General features: G+C 37.8%; 1 protein-coding gene across 1 annotated transcript in view; it reads left to right on the forward strand.

The window, feature by feature from the left end:
- Positions 1–15,540, forward strand: part of PCSK6 (proprotein convertase subtilisin/kexin type 6) — a gene marked incomplete in the record, with an annotated part of 1,289,931 nt that overhangs the window by 631,034 nt on the left and 643,357 nt on the right. Inside the window, 1 exon segment of the mRNA XM_044078680.1 lies at positions 15,217–15,320. Within this exon segment, the coding sequence (XP_043934615.1) occupies positions 15,217–15,320 (104 nt within the window).

Here is a 15,540-nt window from a genome sequence, read left to right on the forward strand (position 1 = left end):
AAAGAAATGCTCTGGTCATAGCTTTTCACACTTAACTATGATATAACCATAATAACTTGATCACTTTTTTGTCTCTCTTCTTAACTCTGTTCCTATGCAAGTGTAAACGGTGTAAACATGCTAAGACTGGGACCTTACCCTGGATCTTGCATAGTACAAAAAGAATCACTAAGATTTGCAGAGTGTGCTGTTAAAATAAATCCATTGAAAAATTCCAGATGTTTAGAAAATTCTAACTTAAACAGGCAGTGATCTGATAATTTCTTGACTAACTTCTACTCGACAAATACTACATTAGAACAATGTGAAGCATTGTGAAGGAACATTTACAGGTACGATAATTCATAGGAATGTTAACTTGGGAACAGTGCATACAGGTACTGACTTAACTGTCAGTACTCGCAGTTTAAGTGACTTCAACTTATAATTTTGTTGAGGCAAGTAATTCTACCAATCCTGTTTTTACAAGTAATGACAACAATGATGGTGAACTTACTTTTAAAGCCAGGTTGAGTAAATTCGAAAAACTGGTTTCAAAATTTAAATAGTTACAAACGAATAATTCATTTTTGAGACATTGCATTGCCAGTAAGCGGGTCCCTAGAGGACTGCGCCTTTCCAAATACTCAAATGGTGTTACATTCAGGTCTGTGTTTCATCTCAAACTACTGGATTTTTTTGATAAAATGGGTTGTACATTAATGGAACTCATTATTAAGGCGAATTTAAGTACCAGTAAAGAGGAAATTTAGATGCACAGTTAAGAAATTACCTGCTTTTTAAGTACAATATTGACCTTTTTCAATGTATTTTTGTTAGTGGCCAAACAGGAAAAGATTTCCTTTTCCAGAAAACAGAAAAAAATCCTAAGGGACATTAAGGACTATACCAACAAGGATGTTTACCCTAGGCCACCAAAAAGTACTGGCACTTTTAGTTCCAATAATGACAATGGGGAAGAGAATGATGGTGTCGATCCAATAATGGTCAAATAATGCCAACAATGATCAGAACGGCCTTTGGAGGTCGAATTCAGGAAAGGTTTAAGAAAGTGGGGGGTGGTTACCTTACCTCCAGGGATGGTCAAAAAACACAGGTTTTTGGAACTCTCATTGGAAACAGCCCCAGAATTATTAGCTAACATATTTGACGGTAATGACCACTTTGATGCACCTGATAATGTATATGAATTTCAAGGATGTAAAATTTACAAATTTTCATCACTTTTTCTTTCTCCTGTGTTTGGTTCATTGTTTCAATATGGTTTCAGATATGTACCTTCTAACAAACCTGATTTGGTCGATGTGGTAATGGAGCTTATACTTTTCACTAGAAAACTGAACCTTAAATGCATTTTACCTCCCGACGAGCAGGGTTCTAATATTCCATTACTGTGAAAATCCAGTACCTTCAATCCCCCATTAATCCCAAGTATACATCTTTTTGATCAGTTATGTGAGAAAAGTATCAGGGAATGGCATTCTAATCATAGGAGGTACAAGTTTCACAACCTTTCAAGTGAAGAGAGGGAACTTATGCATAGACTTGCCAATGATTCCAGTATACGAATTATGAAACCAGACAAAACGGGCATTGTCATCATGGACAGAATTTTGTACGCCTCAAAAATGCTGGAATTTTTACAAAATGGTAGATTTTTTGTTGCGGTATCACAAAATGAGGCGAACATTGCTCATCACTGTATAGACCTCATTTTGGAAGACATTTATTACATTTGATCTACTCCTTCATGTCAGAGAATTTCTGTTTGCAAGCCTAGGCTCCCAGGAATTTTTGGTATTCCCAAGATTCATAAGTCAGTTACTGACCCTCCATTAAGACCTATAGTGGCATCAGTGGGCTCGAAGTCCGAACCATTGGCAGAATTTGTTGACAAAGCTATGGAACGCATCATCATGGACCTAATAAATAAGGATATAGGGAATCTCCAAACTGTAGATCCCATACACTTTGGTTTTGTGAAGGGTAGATCATGCCTGCTCAACTTGGTCAACTTATATGAGTCAATCACCAGAGCTGTGGATGAAGGCAAGGTGGTTCATACAGCCTACCTTGATCTGGCCATTGCCTTTGATACCATTCCCCACTCAGGAATCGTAGAAAAACTCACTAAGCTAGGCGTCAACCCCTATATCACTAGGCGGGTTGCAAACTGGCTCACAGATAGAACCCACAGTGTGAAAGTAGCTGACTCCAAGTCGGACTGCAGACCAGTCATGAGTGGAGTCCCACAGGGTTCGGTCCTGGGTCCTGTCCTGTTTGCTATCTATTTCTCTGAAGTCCAGGCCAACACTAAGGGACTCTGGCTGACAAAGTTCACAGACGATTGCAAGTTGGGAGCTATTATTAACTCCCCGAGTGATGTTGACATCCTACAGAAAGCCCTCAGGACACCGACTGGTGTCAGAACCACATCCTTAAGCTCAATGCCAAAAAATGTCATCCTCCTTGGGAAAAACCCACTTCCCTTGAGTTACCACATCGATGGTAGTCCACTGAACATAGAAGGTGTTGTAAGAGATCTGGGAACACAGGTTAACAGCAACCTCTCTTTTGACCACCATGTTGCCACTGTGGTCAGAAAGTCCTATGTGGCACATCTCATTACTAAGGGTTTTGCATCCAGGAAGAAAGAGGTCATTGTCTCCCTCTACTCTTCCTTCATTTGGCCAATCATCAAGTGCAATGCTCCATTTGGCATGTATCTCACTAGACACCTGCAACAACTGGAGAGGCCGCAAAAGTACCTCACAAAGAGGATCTTAGGCCTTAAATACTTGTCCTGTATGGACAGACTCAAAAGTCCAACTATTCTGTCTTGTATCGCCTACTTAGAGGCAATCTCTGCTTGACTTACAAAGCCATGTCTGACCCAGCTCCGTTAGAAATGCTACATCTAAAGAAATCCCAATCCCTCCACACCACATGCTCCGGAGACCTCACCCTCATTACCACAATCAACAGAATATGCCAGAGGGACAGGTTCATAACCCAGAGACTGCCCATGCTCTGGAATAGACTTCCCATACAGGTCAAGCAGAGCACCTCACTGTGGCCCTCTTCAAGAGAAATCTGGATGAGAGGATGGGAAATCGAAAATTCACCCCGGGGATCACTCCAGTGGCTGTACTCAACAGAGGCACAGGGAACTAAGGTCAGGTGGCATGATGCCAGGGTAATCCTATGGGCTAGGCTTGTAAGGACTCCAGGGCCATTAGCCTAGTACACACCTATGAACATTAAATTAAAAACTTTCTTTGTCAATAAAAGTCACAGCTTAAAAGATTCATGGCACTTTTTGAATTAGATTTTAGGGTGTCCTTTTTTGCCTAATGCTTTATCAGTGACCATTGATGTAGATGACTTTTTTCGTTTATTCTCCATGATGAAAGGTTTGACTGGTTCCACTAAGCCTTAGATAAAGGCTCTAACTTTTCCAACAATGAAATTAGTCTTGTTTATCGGATTATGGAACTCATCCTGACTAATAATTTTGTATACCAAGAGGAATATTACAAACAACACGGGTGTTGCGATGGGGGCTGCTTTTGCCCCCCATCTTTGCCAGTGTGGTCCTATGATTTTGGGAAACTACTTTTGTATTAAACTCAGCATTTTACACCTATGTTAGGTTTGTATTTGAGATTTTTGGGTGACATTTTTATTTTGTGGAAAGTAACTTTGGAGGATTTAAAAAAATTCATGGACTTCTTTAACCACACTACTGATTTTTTGGAGTTCACTCATCATTACCATAATTGAATAAATGTACCGAGGCACAGACAGACTGTTGAATCCAAACCAAAAACAAATCAGAACAAAGGAAGCAGCACTTGAACGGCAAAGAAATAGATTTAATAAATGATGTAAAGCGCTTTTCTTTTGTGTAACATGCACAAACTTCTTCAGACAAATAGTTACAAATGACATGCATCTTATAAATACTAACAGGTGCCAATACAATGAAGCAATCAAATAGTAAAATAGTAAAACCGTCATTATGTTGATATTGAATGTGTACCCCATCCAGAATTGGTTTGTAAACATGACAAAGGCATTTACGTGAGACCTCTTCGATGATGTTCCTGACCATTTGATCTGGCTAGCCTCGATGAAGAAACATGTTCTTTAAAAAGGAACATTCAACATAGAAATAATCGTCAAGAGTGATGATACGGGCTGCCCTTACCAGTTGGCCCTTGACAACTACTCGTTTCTGATGGTGGGGGTGACAACTTGAGTAGTGTAAGAAAGAGTTTGAATACGTACTCTTCCTATGGATTCTAGCAATGAAATTCTGAAGACTCAAGTTCTTATTTAACTCTATATCCAAGTAAGCTATGGCCATGTTACTAAATGTAAAAGTGAACTGTAAAAAGTGTGTGGATTTATTAAAATAGTCCACAACCTTATCACTAAGTATGCTGTCACCATCTAACAATATAAAAATATTGTCAAGGTAACGGGTATAGAAGATGAATTTAGCTTTAAATTCACAATTATTGAAGACACACAAGTGTTCCCTGTTTGCCATAACTGAGTTGGCTATGCTTGCCCCACATGGGGAGCCCATTGCGACACCAACTTTCTGTAGGTAGAAATTGTGTGCAAACATGAAATAATTATTTTCAAGAATTAACACCAAAAGTTCATTGACGGTTTAGATACATCATTGTCTCAAGATTGCACTGTTTCCCCAGACTTGGAACTTCAAGGGCCCAAGTTTATTACAACTTATAGTATCAACAGCAGAGATTGCTTTGAGATTTTATGTAAAAACTGGGCAACCTTTAGGAGTGTCCCTAGTGCGTTTCAGAGACTAGGTGATCAACCAAAAGTGACCTATAGGAAAGCCAAAAACCTTAAAGCATTTTTTGAACAACAGAAGCAGGGTCCAAGTAGTTCTGTAGGTATGTATAAATGTCAGTCTTGTAATTACTGCAAATATACCACCGTTGCAGGTCGCTGCACCTCTAAAAAGCTCTTAGTATTCCAGAGGTTATATGCACGCATGACGAGGAACAAATTCAAAACGAGGAGGAATTGATGGACGACTGTTTAGCCATTCCTTCTCCCCCTATTCAAGCACTGGAGATACTTTACAATACAGGCAAAGATTTCAAAATTTACAATTTTTCTCAGTTTGCTTTTTCCCAACTTTTGGTGGACATTTTGGCTAAAGGGTTATCTTTTGTACCCTCTAGTCGGGCTAGTGTTGGGAGGTCGATTTTGGACCTGAAATTATTTGTGAGAAAGTTGAATTTGACATTATTGTTGGGTAATTCACAAAGACCCAAGAACTTTTTTCACATACCTAGCACTTTCAACCCACCTCTTTTACCAACCGTTGGAGTTTTCGAACAACTGTGCGATCGTGATATCCATCACCTCCTTAATTCAAGGCAACCAGCCCAATTTAATGTCACCAGAGAGGAGAAGAGCCTGTTGGAAGCTCTCAAGTCTGCACCGGTTAGACTGATGCAACCTGATAAGGGAGGTGAATTGGTAGCTATGGACTTGGACGACTATAATGACAAGATATTGGCCATCTTGGCCTCTAATACCTATCATGAAGTCTCTAGGAATGAGTTAAATGTAAATATGAGCCATGTCCGGTCATTTTTGGAGGAGATGTTCATCAATGGCTTAATTGATGTGGATATATACAATTATATCATTGTTGTATCACCTAAGGTACCAGTTTTGTTTGGGAACCCCAAGATGCACAAGAATATACATGATCCACCTATGCGGCAACTAGTTAGCGCTAGAGGGAGTATAACCTATGCAGCCGCTAAGGTGGTGGACAATATTCTCAAGAAGTACGTGTATCCTGTTCCACATATTTCAAGAGATTCTTGGGCTTTTCTAGAAAAGGTGGGTTCTGTCCCATTCAGTGCTGATAGTTGCCTCTTGACGATCGATGTGGTTGATCTATATTCATCTATTCCCCACCTCGTGGCAGTCGAGTGGATTCAATTGGAATTGGGCTTCCATCATGCTCCGACAGAAGAGATCTCACTGGTTAGTGAGTTATTGGATATTATTCTCACTTGCAACTTTTTCTCATTCAACAACCGGTGGTTCCATCAATTGATTGGTGTTCCCATGGGATCACCTCGCGGAGCCAGCGTGGTGAATTTAGTAATGGCCCATTGGGAGAGGGTGTTCGTTTTATGCAATTTCCCAGTCCAAGAGAAAGTGTCGTTATACACTAGGTTCTTGGACGATATTTTTATCATCCTCAATGGCTCACAAGATGATGCAAATACCTTGGTGACTTTTTTTAATGGTTCTACTGAATTCTTGAAATTTACATCTAATTTTGCAACTGATAATATAGCCTATTTGGATGTAGAAATTGAGAAAGATAGGACTATGAATCGCTTCATGGCTAATATACATCGGAAGCTGACATTTTCAAATTTGTACCTACACTTCGATAATGAACATCCAATCCACCAAAAGAGGGCTATCTTGAAGGGCCAATTTGTTCCAGCGGCCCGCATGATTTCAGAAGATAAAAAATTTTATGAAGAGTGCAGGTTTATCTCTGACATGTTTGTTTGTAGAGGGTATTCTGCAGATTTCGTCACAGATTTAAGCTTGGAAGTGCAAGGTAAGAGGGCAAATGGTCATTTTAGCCCCATTTTGGGGAACTTGAACAGCGGGTCATCAGGCTTGCCTTGTCCTGCTCGTCAGTCCGATAACTTCAACTATAATTTTGTAATTACTTACAACTTGGACGCAACTGACATTGTGTCCATCATAAGGAAGAATTGGTGTATATTAACCACCGAGTCAACAGGAGTACCTGGGCTGGCATTGTACCCTAAGGTCACTTTCAGAAGGGGCCTTAACATCAAAAATATTTTGGAGTCTAAAATATCTGGTACCTCCCCCAGATCTGGGATGTACAAGTATAAAATGTGCAGGTACTGTAGATATGTTAAAGCAAGCACAGCCTTTTCCATTAAGGACAAGAAGTTTCTTATTCAAGGAAGATTCAATTGTGCTAGCAATTGGGTGGTGTATTTGGCCCAGTGTTCTGTTTGCCCTGGCTTCTATGTTGGCAAGACCGACAGGAAGCTACAAGAATGGTTATACGAACACTTGTATGCCATCAAGAAGGGGAAAGTAGACAATGCGCTGGCTAAACACATTCTAGACAACCCAGGTCATGAATTTTCATTTTTGGTGATTGACCAACTTTGTGATGGAGGCACAGGGGCTCCTGATTCTCTGAGACTTGAATGCAAGGAGTTGATGTGGCAACTCAAATTGGAAGCTTACCACCTACCTGGACTAAACAGCATGCTTTCTATTGGTTGCTTTCTTAAACTGAGAAGCCTAGTTAGGTGAAGCTTCTTAGACCGATTTAATCCCCTTGGGAATTACTACCTGTTTAGCTATTTTATGGGGATTGTTTCTTTCTTCATTTTTTTATTGTTAAAATGGTTTAGTGCTACTTTGTTATTATCGGTTTTATTTTTTAATGTCTTTATCAATGGTTACATTGTGGTCCATTATTTTAAGCGGAGGATGTGTAGTTTGATCGTTCATCAGAATAGTCTTTTATGTAAGGGACGTCAGCCTCCTAGTACCGGCCGCTACACACAATATACAACCAATATATAATATATAACTTACTTTTTTTCTACTAATACTGCTACTATTATCAGATGGTTATGATGACAACATAACAATGTTAAGCATACATTTCCAAGGTATACTCATAGATATATTTTGTATATTTTATATCAACTCATGGTCTGTAGTCTTCCATTGAGTTGTGTTACCATCTGAATGGCATTTTGATTTATTTACATGGCTTTTTTAAAACCGGCGCTACACGCCTATACTTTTCCTGGGTTTACCACTTGTGTGTTTATAGTGTCTACCAGGTATTTAAGATTGTATACATGCTATGTTGGTGGCATAAATTTAGAGTATTAGTTTGATTACAAATATTCAGGGCTGGTCATGTTGATCTTATACAAATGGTGATGCACAGTTTTTCTGTGGTTAAGTTTTTTAAGTGCATTGATGTGCAATTTTCAGGTGTGTCCACAAGGGGGAGTGTTTGAGTGGAGCTATGATGCTTAAATAATGGGACCGATGTATTGTTCTTTGTTTTTAGTTTGCTTTCTGAAGAAGTTGGTGCAGAGCGCCGACGAAAAGCTTGGTTTTAAGCTTAATAAAATTCCTATTTGGTATTTTCGTTTATTGGCGTTCTTTACAGACATTTTTTGGATTATTAGGAGCCCTGAATATAACCTCTGGATGACTAGGAGCTTTTTAGAGGCGCAGCGACCTGAAACAGTGGTATTTATCAGTTTGTGGTTTTGTTGAGTCGTGCAAAAAATTACTGCAAATATGTCATGGAATCTAATAGATTCAAAGTGGAAAACCAAATTTACCGTTTGAAGCATAGAGTTAATTGCAACACTAAGATGATCATTTATTTAGCCCAGTGTCAGTGTTGCTCCGCATTTTACGTTGGCAAGATGGAGAGACGACTCTGTGATCGTATTTATGAACACATCTATGCAATTAAAAAAAAATAAACATGAAACTGCTGTGACCAAACATGTTTCCTGTCACCCAGACCACAACTTTAAGTTTATGGTGATAGATCAGATTACTCAGAATAAAAGGGGAGGCCCAACTGGCTTAAAATTGGAAGAGCTTGAACTCATTTGATAGATTAGACTGAATGCGTACAACACTCCTGGAATAAATGAAAACTGCTCTATCAGCAGCATTTTAAAGATTAAAAGTTTAGCAAGATGAACTTGCTAGATTTTATTAATGTTTAGCTCTTATTTTCTAGCTTTTAACAATTTCTTTTATTGATATTAAGGTATAGTTAGTTTTTTGTTTGTAAGTAGGAGGTGTAATGTGTATAATAGTTTGAACCGTAGGTGGGTTTATTTGATGACTATTTCTTTAAATGTCAATTAGTATTTTACTATTTGATTGCTTCATTGTATTGGCACCTGTTTGTATGCTATTTGTAGCTATTTGAAGAAGTTTGTGCATGTTACACAAACGAAAAGCGCTTTACATCATTTATTAAATCTATTTATTTGCCATTCAAGTGCTGTTTCCTTTGTTCCAATTTGTTTTTGGTTTGGATAATTAAATAGATTTTTTTGGATGTGACTCTTTATAAGAATTTGGAGAATTTCAGATATGAATCTAATATATATAAGAAACCAAGTTTTTTCTGATGCCTACTTGCACTTTTCTAGCCAGCATCAGATCTGGCAAAAGAAAATTTAGTAAAACGTCAGTTAATTAGGCTATGTAGATTGGTTTCATATGATGAAGTGCTTAAAGTAGAAGTTGAAAAACTGGTTAGTATGTTCCTCGAAAGGGGTTACCCTAAAAATTTTTTGGACAGCATCAGTGATTGTTATGGAAAATAGGGGTGTTAGATACAAGCCCCTTTTATGTAACAATGATGTGGATGCCAATTCTATTAATCTTGACGGCCAAGGAAATAATGCTCGATATGACCATCACAATTCATCACAAGTATTTGTTTTGCAGTACAGTCAAGCTATTTATTTATTACAGGATTTGATTAAGAAACAATCGGCAACTGTTTTTGGATCATTGGGACTTATAGGTAGGCTGGATCCTGAACCTAAATTTGTTTACAAAAACAACAACAATTTAAGTGCATTTTTGATACCAACAAGCAACAAATGAATGGTCACACTGTTGGTTGTGGAATGAAAAAATGTGGGGCTTGCCAACAATGCAGGTATATCCTGGAGGTTAGTAGTTTGTACACAGTGGGGCTTGCTGACGATGCAGGTATATCCTGGAGGTTAGTAGTTTCCCTGTTCAAGGTTGCCCATATTTGCTTACTGTTAAAGGTAAATATGACTAATACTAAGGGAGTTGTTTATATTAGTTTTCGAGCCACTTGTTCTGCTTTTTATATTGGGAAACTAATGGCCCCTTGTGTATGAGAATTTACCTGCACCTTTATGCTATTAAGAGCAAAAATACAAGTAACGCATTTTATAAACATTCCATTGTGTGTCCTGGTTATAAGAAATTTGTATTTATTTTGGAAAAAGTGGGTGCATTAGATAGAGCGGTTGACTGGGAGACATTAGTGGAGAAAAGGGAACTGTGTTGGCAAGTTTTCTTAAATGCCACCCCCCCCCCCCAGGGCGTAATGAGTGCGTATCGATCAAAACCATTTTAAAGTTAAAAGCAGGTACTGTTTGATTTTTATCATAAAATATGTACCTTTTTAGTATATAATTTAATTAATGCAATTTTATTATTGGCATTAATATTTATGTATGTTTATGCTTTTAGAATTTAAGATTATAACATGCATTAGGATTTTACTTAGTATGAAGTCTAAGTTGTATAAAATGTTTTGTATTTTGGCGCCACCTTCTGTAGGAAATGAGATATTGCACAAAATGTTGTATAACATGTTTTACACTTGGGTGCCACCCTCTTAAGGAAGTGAGGTTTAGCATTTCATGGTATTTAAAGTATGAGAGGTAGTGTATTTGTCTGATTATCTTTCTGTAATATTGGAAAGGAAAGCGCTTACAGTTTGGCTTACTAAAATACCATTTTTTGGCTTTGGTGCAGCATTTCTTTTTGCAGTTGGGCTTCATTACTTCATTTATGGAATATATCTGGTTTTCTGAATCCCAGTAAGACAAAAGATCATATTTCCACACCTCAATCGCCCTCTTCTAAGAAAGCAAATAATTTTTGTGATTTCTTCTGTATATGGCTTTGGCCTTGAAGACTTTGTCACAACAGCCAGTCACTGCTTCATCTTTATTTCTCTCCTGTCCCTCAATGCCTTGTTTGGAGAAACCTAAAAAGTCGAGCTATCCTTTCTTGCTTGCATATATGCTTCACTGAGAATATGTAAAGCTGTCTGCAGATACTGTAGTCTTTTGATTTTCTGTTGCTCATTTCTATGAGGGTATTGTTTTGCACTTTGGAAAATCTCAGTGGCAGACCATTCTTCTGTTGTCATTTTTAACCACTTGTTACATTATCTCCACTTTACAGGAATTTAGAAAAATGTATACATGTGCATATATGGTTTGTTTAAATTAACCTTCAAATTATATTATAGTCTTTGCACTTTTCATTTTGATCACAGTACTGAATATTCCTTATAGCGTTTAGCAGTTTTGTTGAAGATCACACTAATTCTGGTTGATCTGTTAGAACCATGTTTCTTGACTTCACTTATCCAAGACATTTACTACTGGTAATTCTTCAGTCCTTCTGCATGATATTTCCACCCATGGATTTATCCAATCTGCCATCCAGTGGTTTTCCAGCTACTTACAAGATAGATTCCTTAACTGTACTTTGAGATATTGGTACCCACACCCTTTTCTGGTTCCTGTTGACATACCACAGGACTTGGTCCTTCACCCCTCCCCTTTATCTGTGAATGAGGTACTGAGAAGAGTACTTAGGTTTATTCAACTTTTTAAAGATCAAGGGCAACTCTAAACTTCAAGCCAGATTCACACAATTTCAAAACTGGCTACATAACTCTGGAGTTTGAACACAGCAAAAACAAAAGCAGTGTTTTTCAGTTTTTCTGTATGTCCCTGTATTTCAAGACCATAATGCAAGCTGAACACCATATGTTTAGATGTTTTACATATTTTAATATTCTTGGGGTCATGTTCTGACCCAAATTATTTTCCTTGTTGAAACGGAAGCATAAAATCCCATTTCACAGACTAAGTTCAGGGTTAATTATGAGGATAAGGAAGCCCTCCCCCATGAGTGATTTCAGAATTAGTATATATAAAGGGTTATATGGGCATGAGGAGTACAGAGGGACTTGCATCCCTCCAAAAACTTTTTTTTTAATTGTGAAATTTAGTGATATGGGACATTGACTTATTTCATTTGTTCCAGAACACGGTAATTTACTAGCTGATCAAATGCCATGATGCTTTTGATCATTATTCATGAAAATAAACTAAGCTTTGGTCAACATGTAAAATCACTTGCTCTTGATAGTAATCAAAAACTTGGCCTCCAGCATGTGTTTAGGCAGTCCATGACCAATTATGCTAGAACTAATACAGCCAAAAACATTCCTCCTCCCAAGTTTCCTTTGTTTTCTTGCCATTATGCACTCCTCCCATGTTTCATTCTTTGAGTAAAGTTGTAATAACATTCATAAGTTTGCTACAGGACTTCCAAGACAAACCAACATACTTCTGAGAGCCCTGCAAATGCTTTAATTTACCCAATATATAAATTTGCTACAATGGAGCCTGGCCCCCATACCATTTTTTGTCTCATAAATGAATGTCTTCAGTTATGCATTGCAATTCACCCAAAAAACCTTCCAAAAATACTGCAACACATGCTTGCCCAAAAACATTGAAAACATTAATTTACATAATGCAAACAAACTAGTGTTTCAATTAATGCTTTCACAAAGCCATAATCTGTTACAGAATGCACAAATGTAAATACAAGAAAGTGAGAAATAAACATCCATTGAGAAGAATAAATTACTGATTAGTTATCCATAAAAGCTAAATGAATTGTTGAGGCCATTTGGTTGGAGTATGGCATAGATAAACCATGGTTCCTAGTATCAGAAACATTATTAGTATGACAGCAGTGCTTATAAAGTATTTTAAATGTTCAAAATTTTGACTGCATGCCTTTTTAAAATGAGTTGCAGGGGGCTTGCAGAGGCTGAATTATTTAGATTTATTTTACATTTGTTGACTAGGATAGTATGACTGGGCAATTGAACCACTTTTCAACAGTGGCTCACAAACATGCTCTTGAATTTTTGCCTGAACTTTTCAGGTGGTCTGATCAGTATAATATGCAGTACACAATTAATTACACAGTATTTTGAACTGAATGTAAAATAATTATTTGTAATTATGGAAAACTTAGTTGGTGTGTTTAAGACTTTATGCATAATTAGTAATCAACTTCTAATTTGCTGTTCTTTCTCAGGTTGTACTTCATTTGTAAATTCTGTAATGAGTTATAAGATACCAGTCATCGAATATAATGCCCTGTTTGGCATGTACCTGACCAGACAACTACAACAACTGGAGAGACCACAAAAGTACCTCACAAAAAGAATCCTAGACCTTAAACACATGTCCTACATGGGCAGGCTTGAGAAACTTCAGCTGTTCTCAGTCTCTTATCTACTTAGAGGTAATCTCTGCTTGACTTACAAAGCCATGCCCGACCCAGCCCTACTTGAAATGCTGCACCTAAAGAAATCCCAATTCCCCCCTGTGCCACACGCTCTAGAGATCACAACCTCATTACCACAATTAACAGAACATGCTGGAGGGACAAGTTCATCTTTTAAAGACTGCCCATACTCTGGAATAGGCTTTCCATTCATGTCAAGGAGAGCACCTCACTGGCCCTCTTGAAGAGAAATCTTGACGAGTGGGCACTGTGAGCTTAAATTCAGGTGGCATGGTGCCTGGGCAATTTTTTTTTTGTGCTTGGCTTGTAAAGGCTACAGGGCCATTAGCCCAATACACACCTATGAACCTATGAGTGCATTGGCTGAAAAGCTAGTTTACTTTTACATTAGGTGAATAAGTCTTGGTTTTAATGCACCTGGGTAGCCAGCTTGTGTTGAAATCCAGCTATTTGGTCCCTGCTTCAGAATTATAATTCCACATGACACTTTTTAGTCGGCAGGCATACTTCTCCTTAAGGTTCTTAGTGTGCACAATTTTTTTTTTTAACGCATGCCTTGTTCTAATTTGTAGAGTCAAACTGATGAAGTAATCTACCAATTAAATTAACACGAAGGGTTCCAAATGCACTGTGTTCCCCATGTTGCCCTCCTTATCCCTCTTCCTGTATTTCATTTACTCTCTCCGCCGGCATCCTTACATTTTTTTTTTATCTGTAATAGCACATTGCTTTAGAAGGGTATCCTGTTTAAGTACATTAGTCTCCCAGTAGCTTGCTGTGTTGGACACTCTTATTTAGCATTTATTCCAGAAAGAACAGTTTACAAGTTGTTAAATTAATCCAAGTGTAGTTAAGGCTATGCAGCATTATTAATCTAAGCTTGCTGTCTCAGAGCATGTCTGTTTCAGTTATTGTTCTTAACTTATCCTGTAAGTTTGTGTGCAAATATATTCTTTCTGCCATATTTAATGTATGGCTGGCACAGTGTGGCAGCAGTTGCTTTTTAACACCATTTGGATGTGCAGTGTGCTTCCTAGCTGAAGTACATTTTTTGAGTCTGTATGCCCTTGTTTTGTCTGTGTATGTTTTTGTTGGGTGTGGTGGTTTCCTCTTGAATCACAAAGACATGCTGTAGTAGAAATGACATTTCTAAGACTGACGTAGGTCCATATATTACTTTTGCAGACATATGTACGTTCTATAATGGACAAGTGCTCAGTCCAGGATTAGTGCCTTGCCTTTTGCCCATTGAGTGCCAGAATAACACTGACCCCCCCCTCAACAGTCTTGAAGATAAAGCAGTTATTGGGAAATTAATTTTACGCCATTATTTCTATGCAGCATTTCTCTGCACCCCTCTGAAAATGAGTCATGCATAGTCTAAGATTTCTAGCTAAACATGTATAAAATCATGAGCTTGCATACATGTAGTTCAGTCTTATAAGGAGAGCATTCAGCTGCCACAGTGTGTGGCCTATTTCTTTCTTGACAGATGTGCCTTTCCCTGTGCTTTTTTCCCTTTTGTGGAATCTCTGCACACTCCATTGAAGGAATTAGATATACACCTGACATTCTGTCCATTTGCTTATCACTAGCTGTCAGCTATTTTGTACTCATGTTCATTTGGTGGTGCACAAGTTCTTCATTCTTGATAGACTGTAGACTGTTGATTTAAGAGAACATACAATGTGATGTACAGTAGCGATTGGTATTGGTAAAGCTTGTATATTCTGTATATATAGTTTGCTTTTGTTAAGTTTGATAAAAGCATTAACTAAAGCTTGCAGACACAGTCTCTTCAAATATATCTGTGTGCTATATTTAGCCAGATAAGACATTCCAGTTTGTGATAAAAACAATTATAAACATGCTAAACATGCTTTGTATTTTATTGGAAATGCTACAGTAGGAAAATCCTGAACTCAGTTGTTTCTACTTGAGGTTTGCTGTTAACTTTTTTTTATTTCTTTAAAGCCCCTTACTTACTTGGAGAGATGTTCAGCATTTGATAATAAAGACTTCAAGACCTGCACATTTGAAGGCACCGGACTGGAAAGTAAATGCAGCTGGATTCTCTGGTAACACATTTTTGCTTCTATATATGTTTCAGGACTCTGCTTTTTTATCCTTTCTGGTGCTGAATGCAGAACTATGAATTTTCCAGCAGCAGGTTTTAGGGATGTAGTTATTGGACCATAGTATGTACTCTTTTCTCACAACTTGTCAATATATGGAAATGATGTAATTACTATGCACAGCAAAACAGGAGTATTTTTTTTATTTATTTGATATTTGTTT

Source organism: Protopterus annectens, chromosome 7.part1 (genome assembly GCF_019279795.1).
Source record: "Protopterus annectens isolate FY-2018-M chromosome 7.part1, PAN1.0, whole genome shotgun sequence".
Lineage (NCBI taxonomy): Eukaryota > Metazoa > Chordata > Ceratodontiformes > Protopteridae > Protopterus > Protopterus annectens.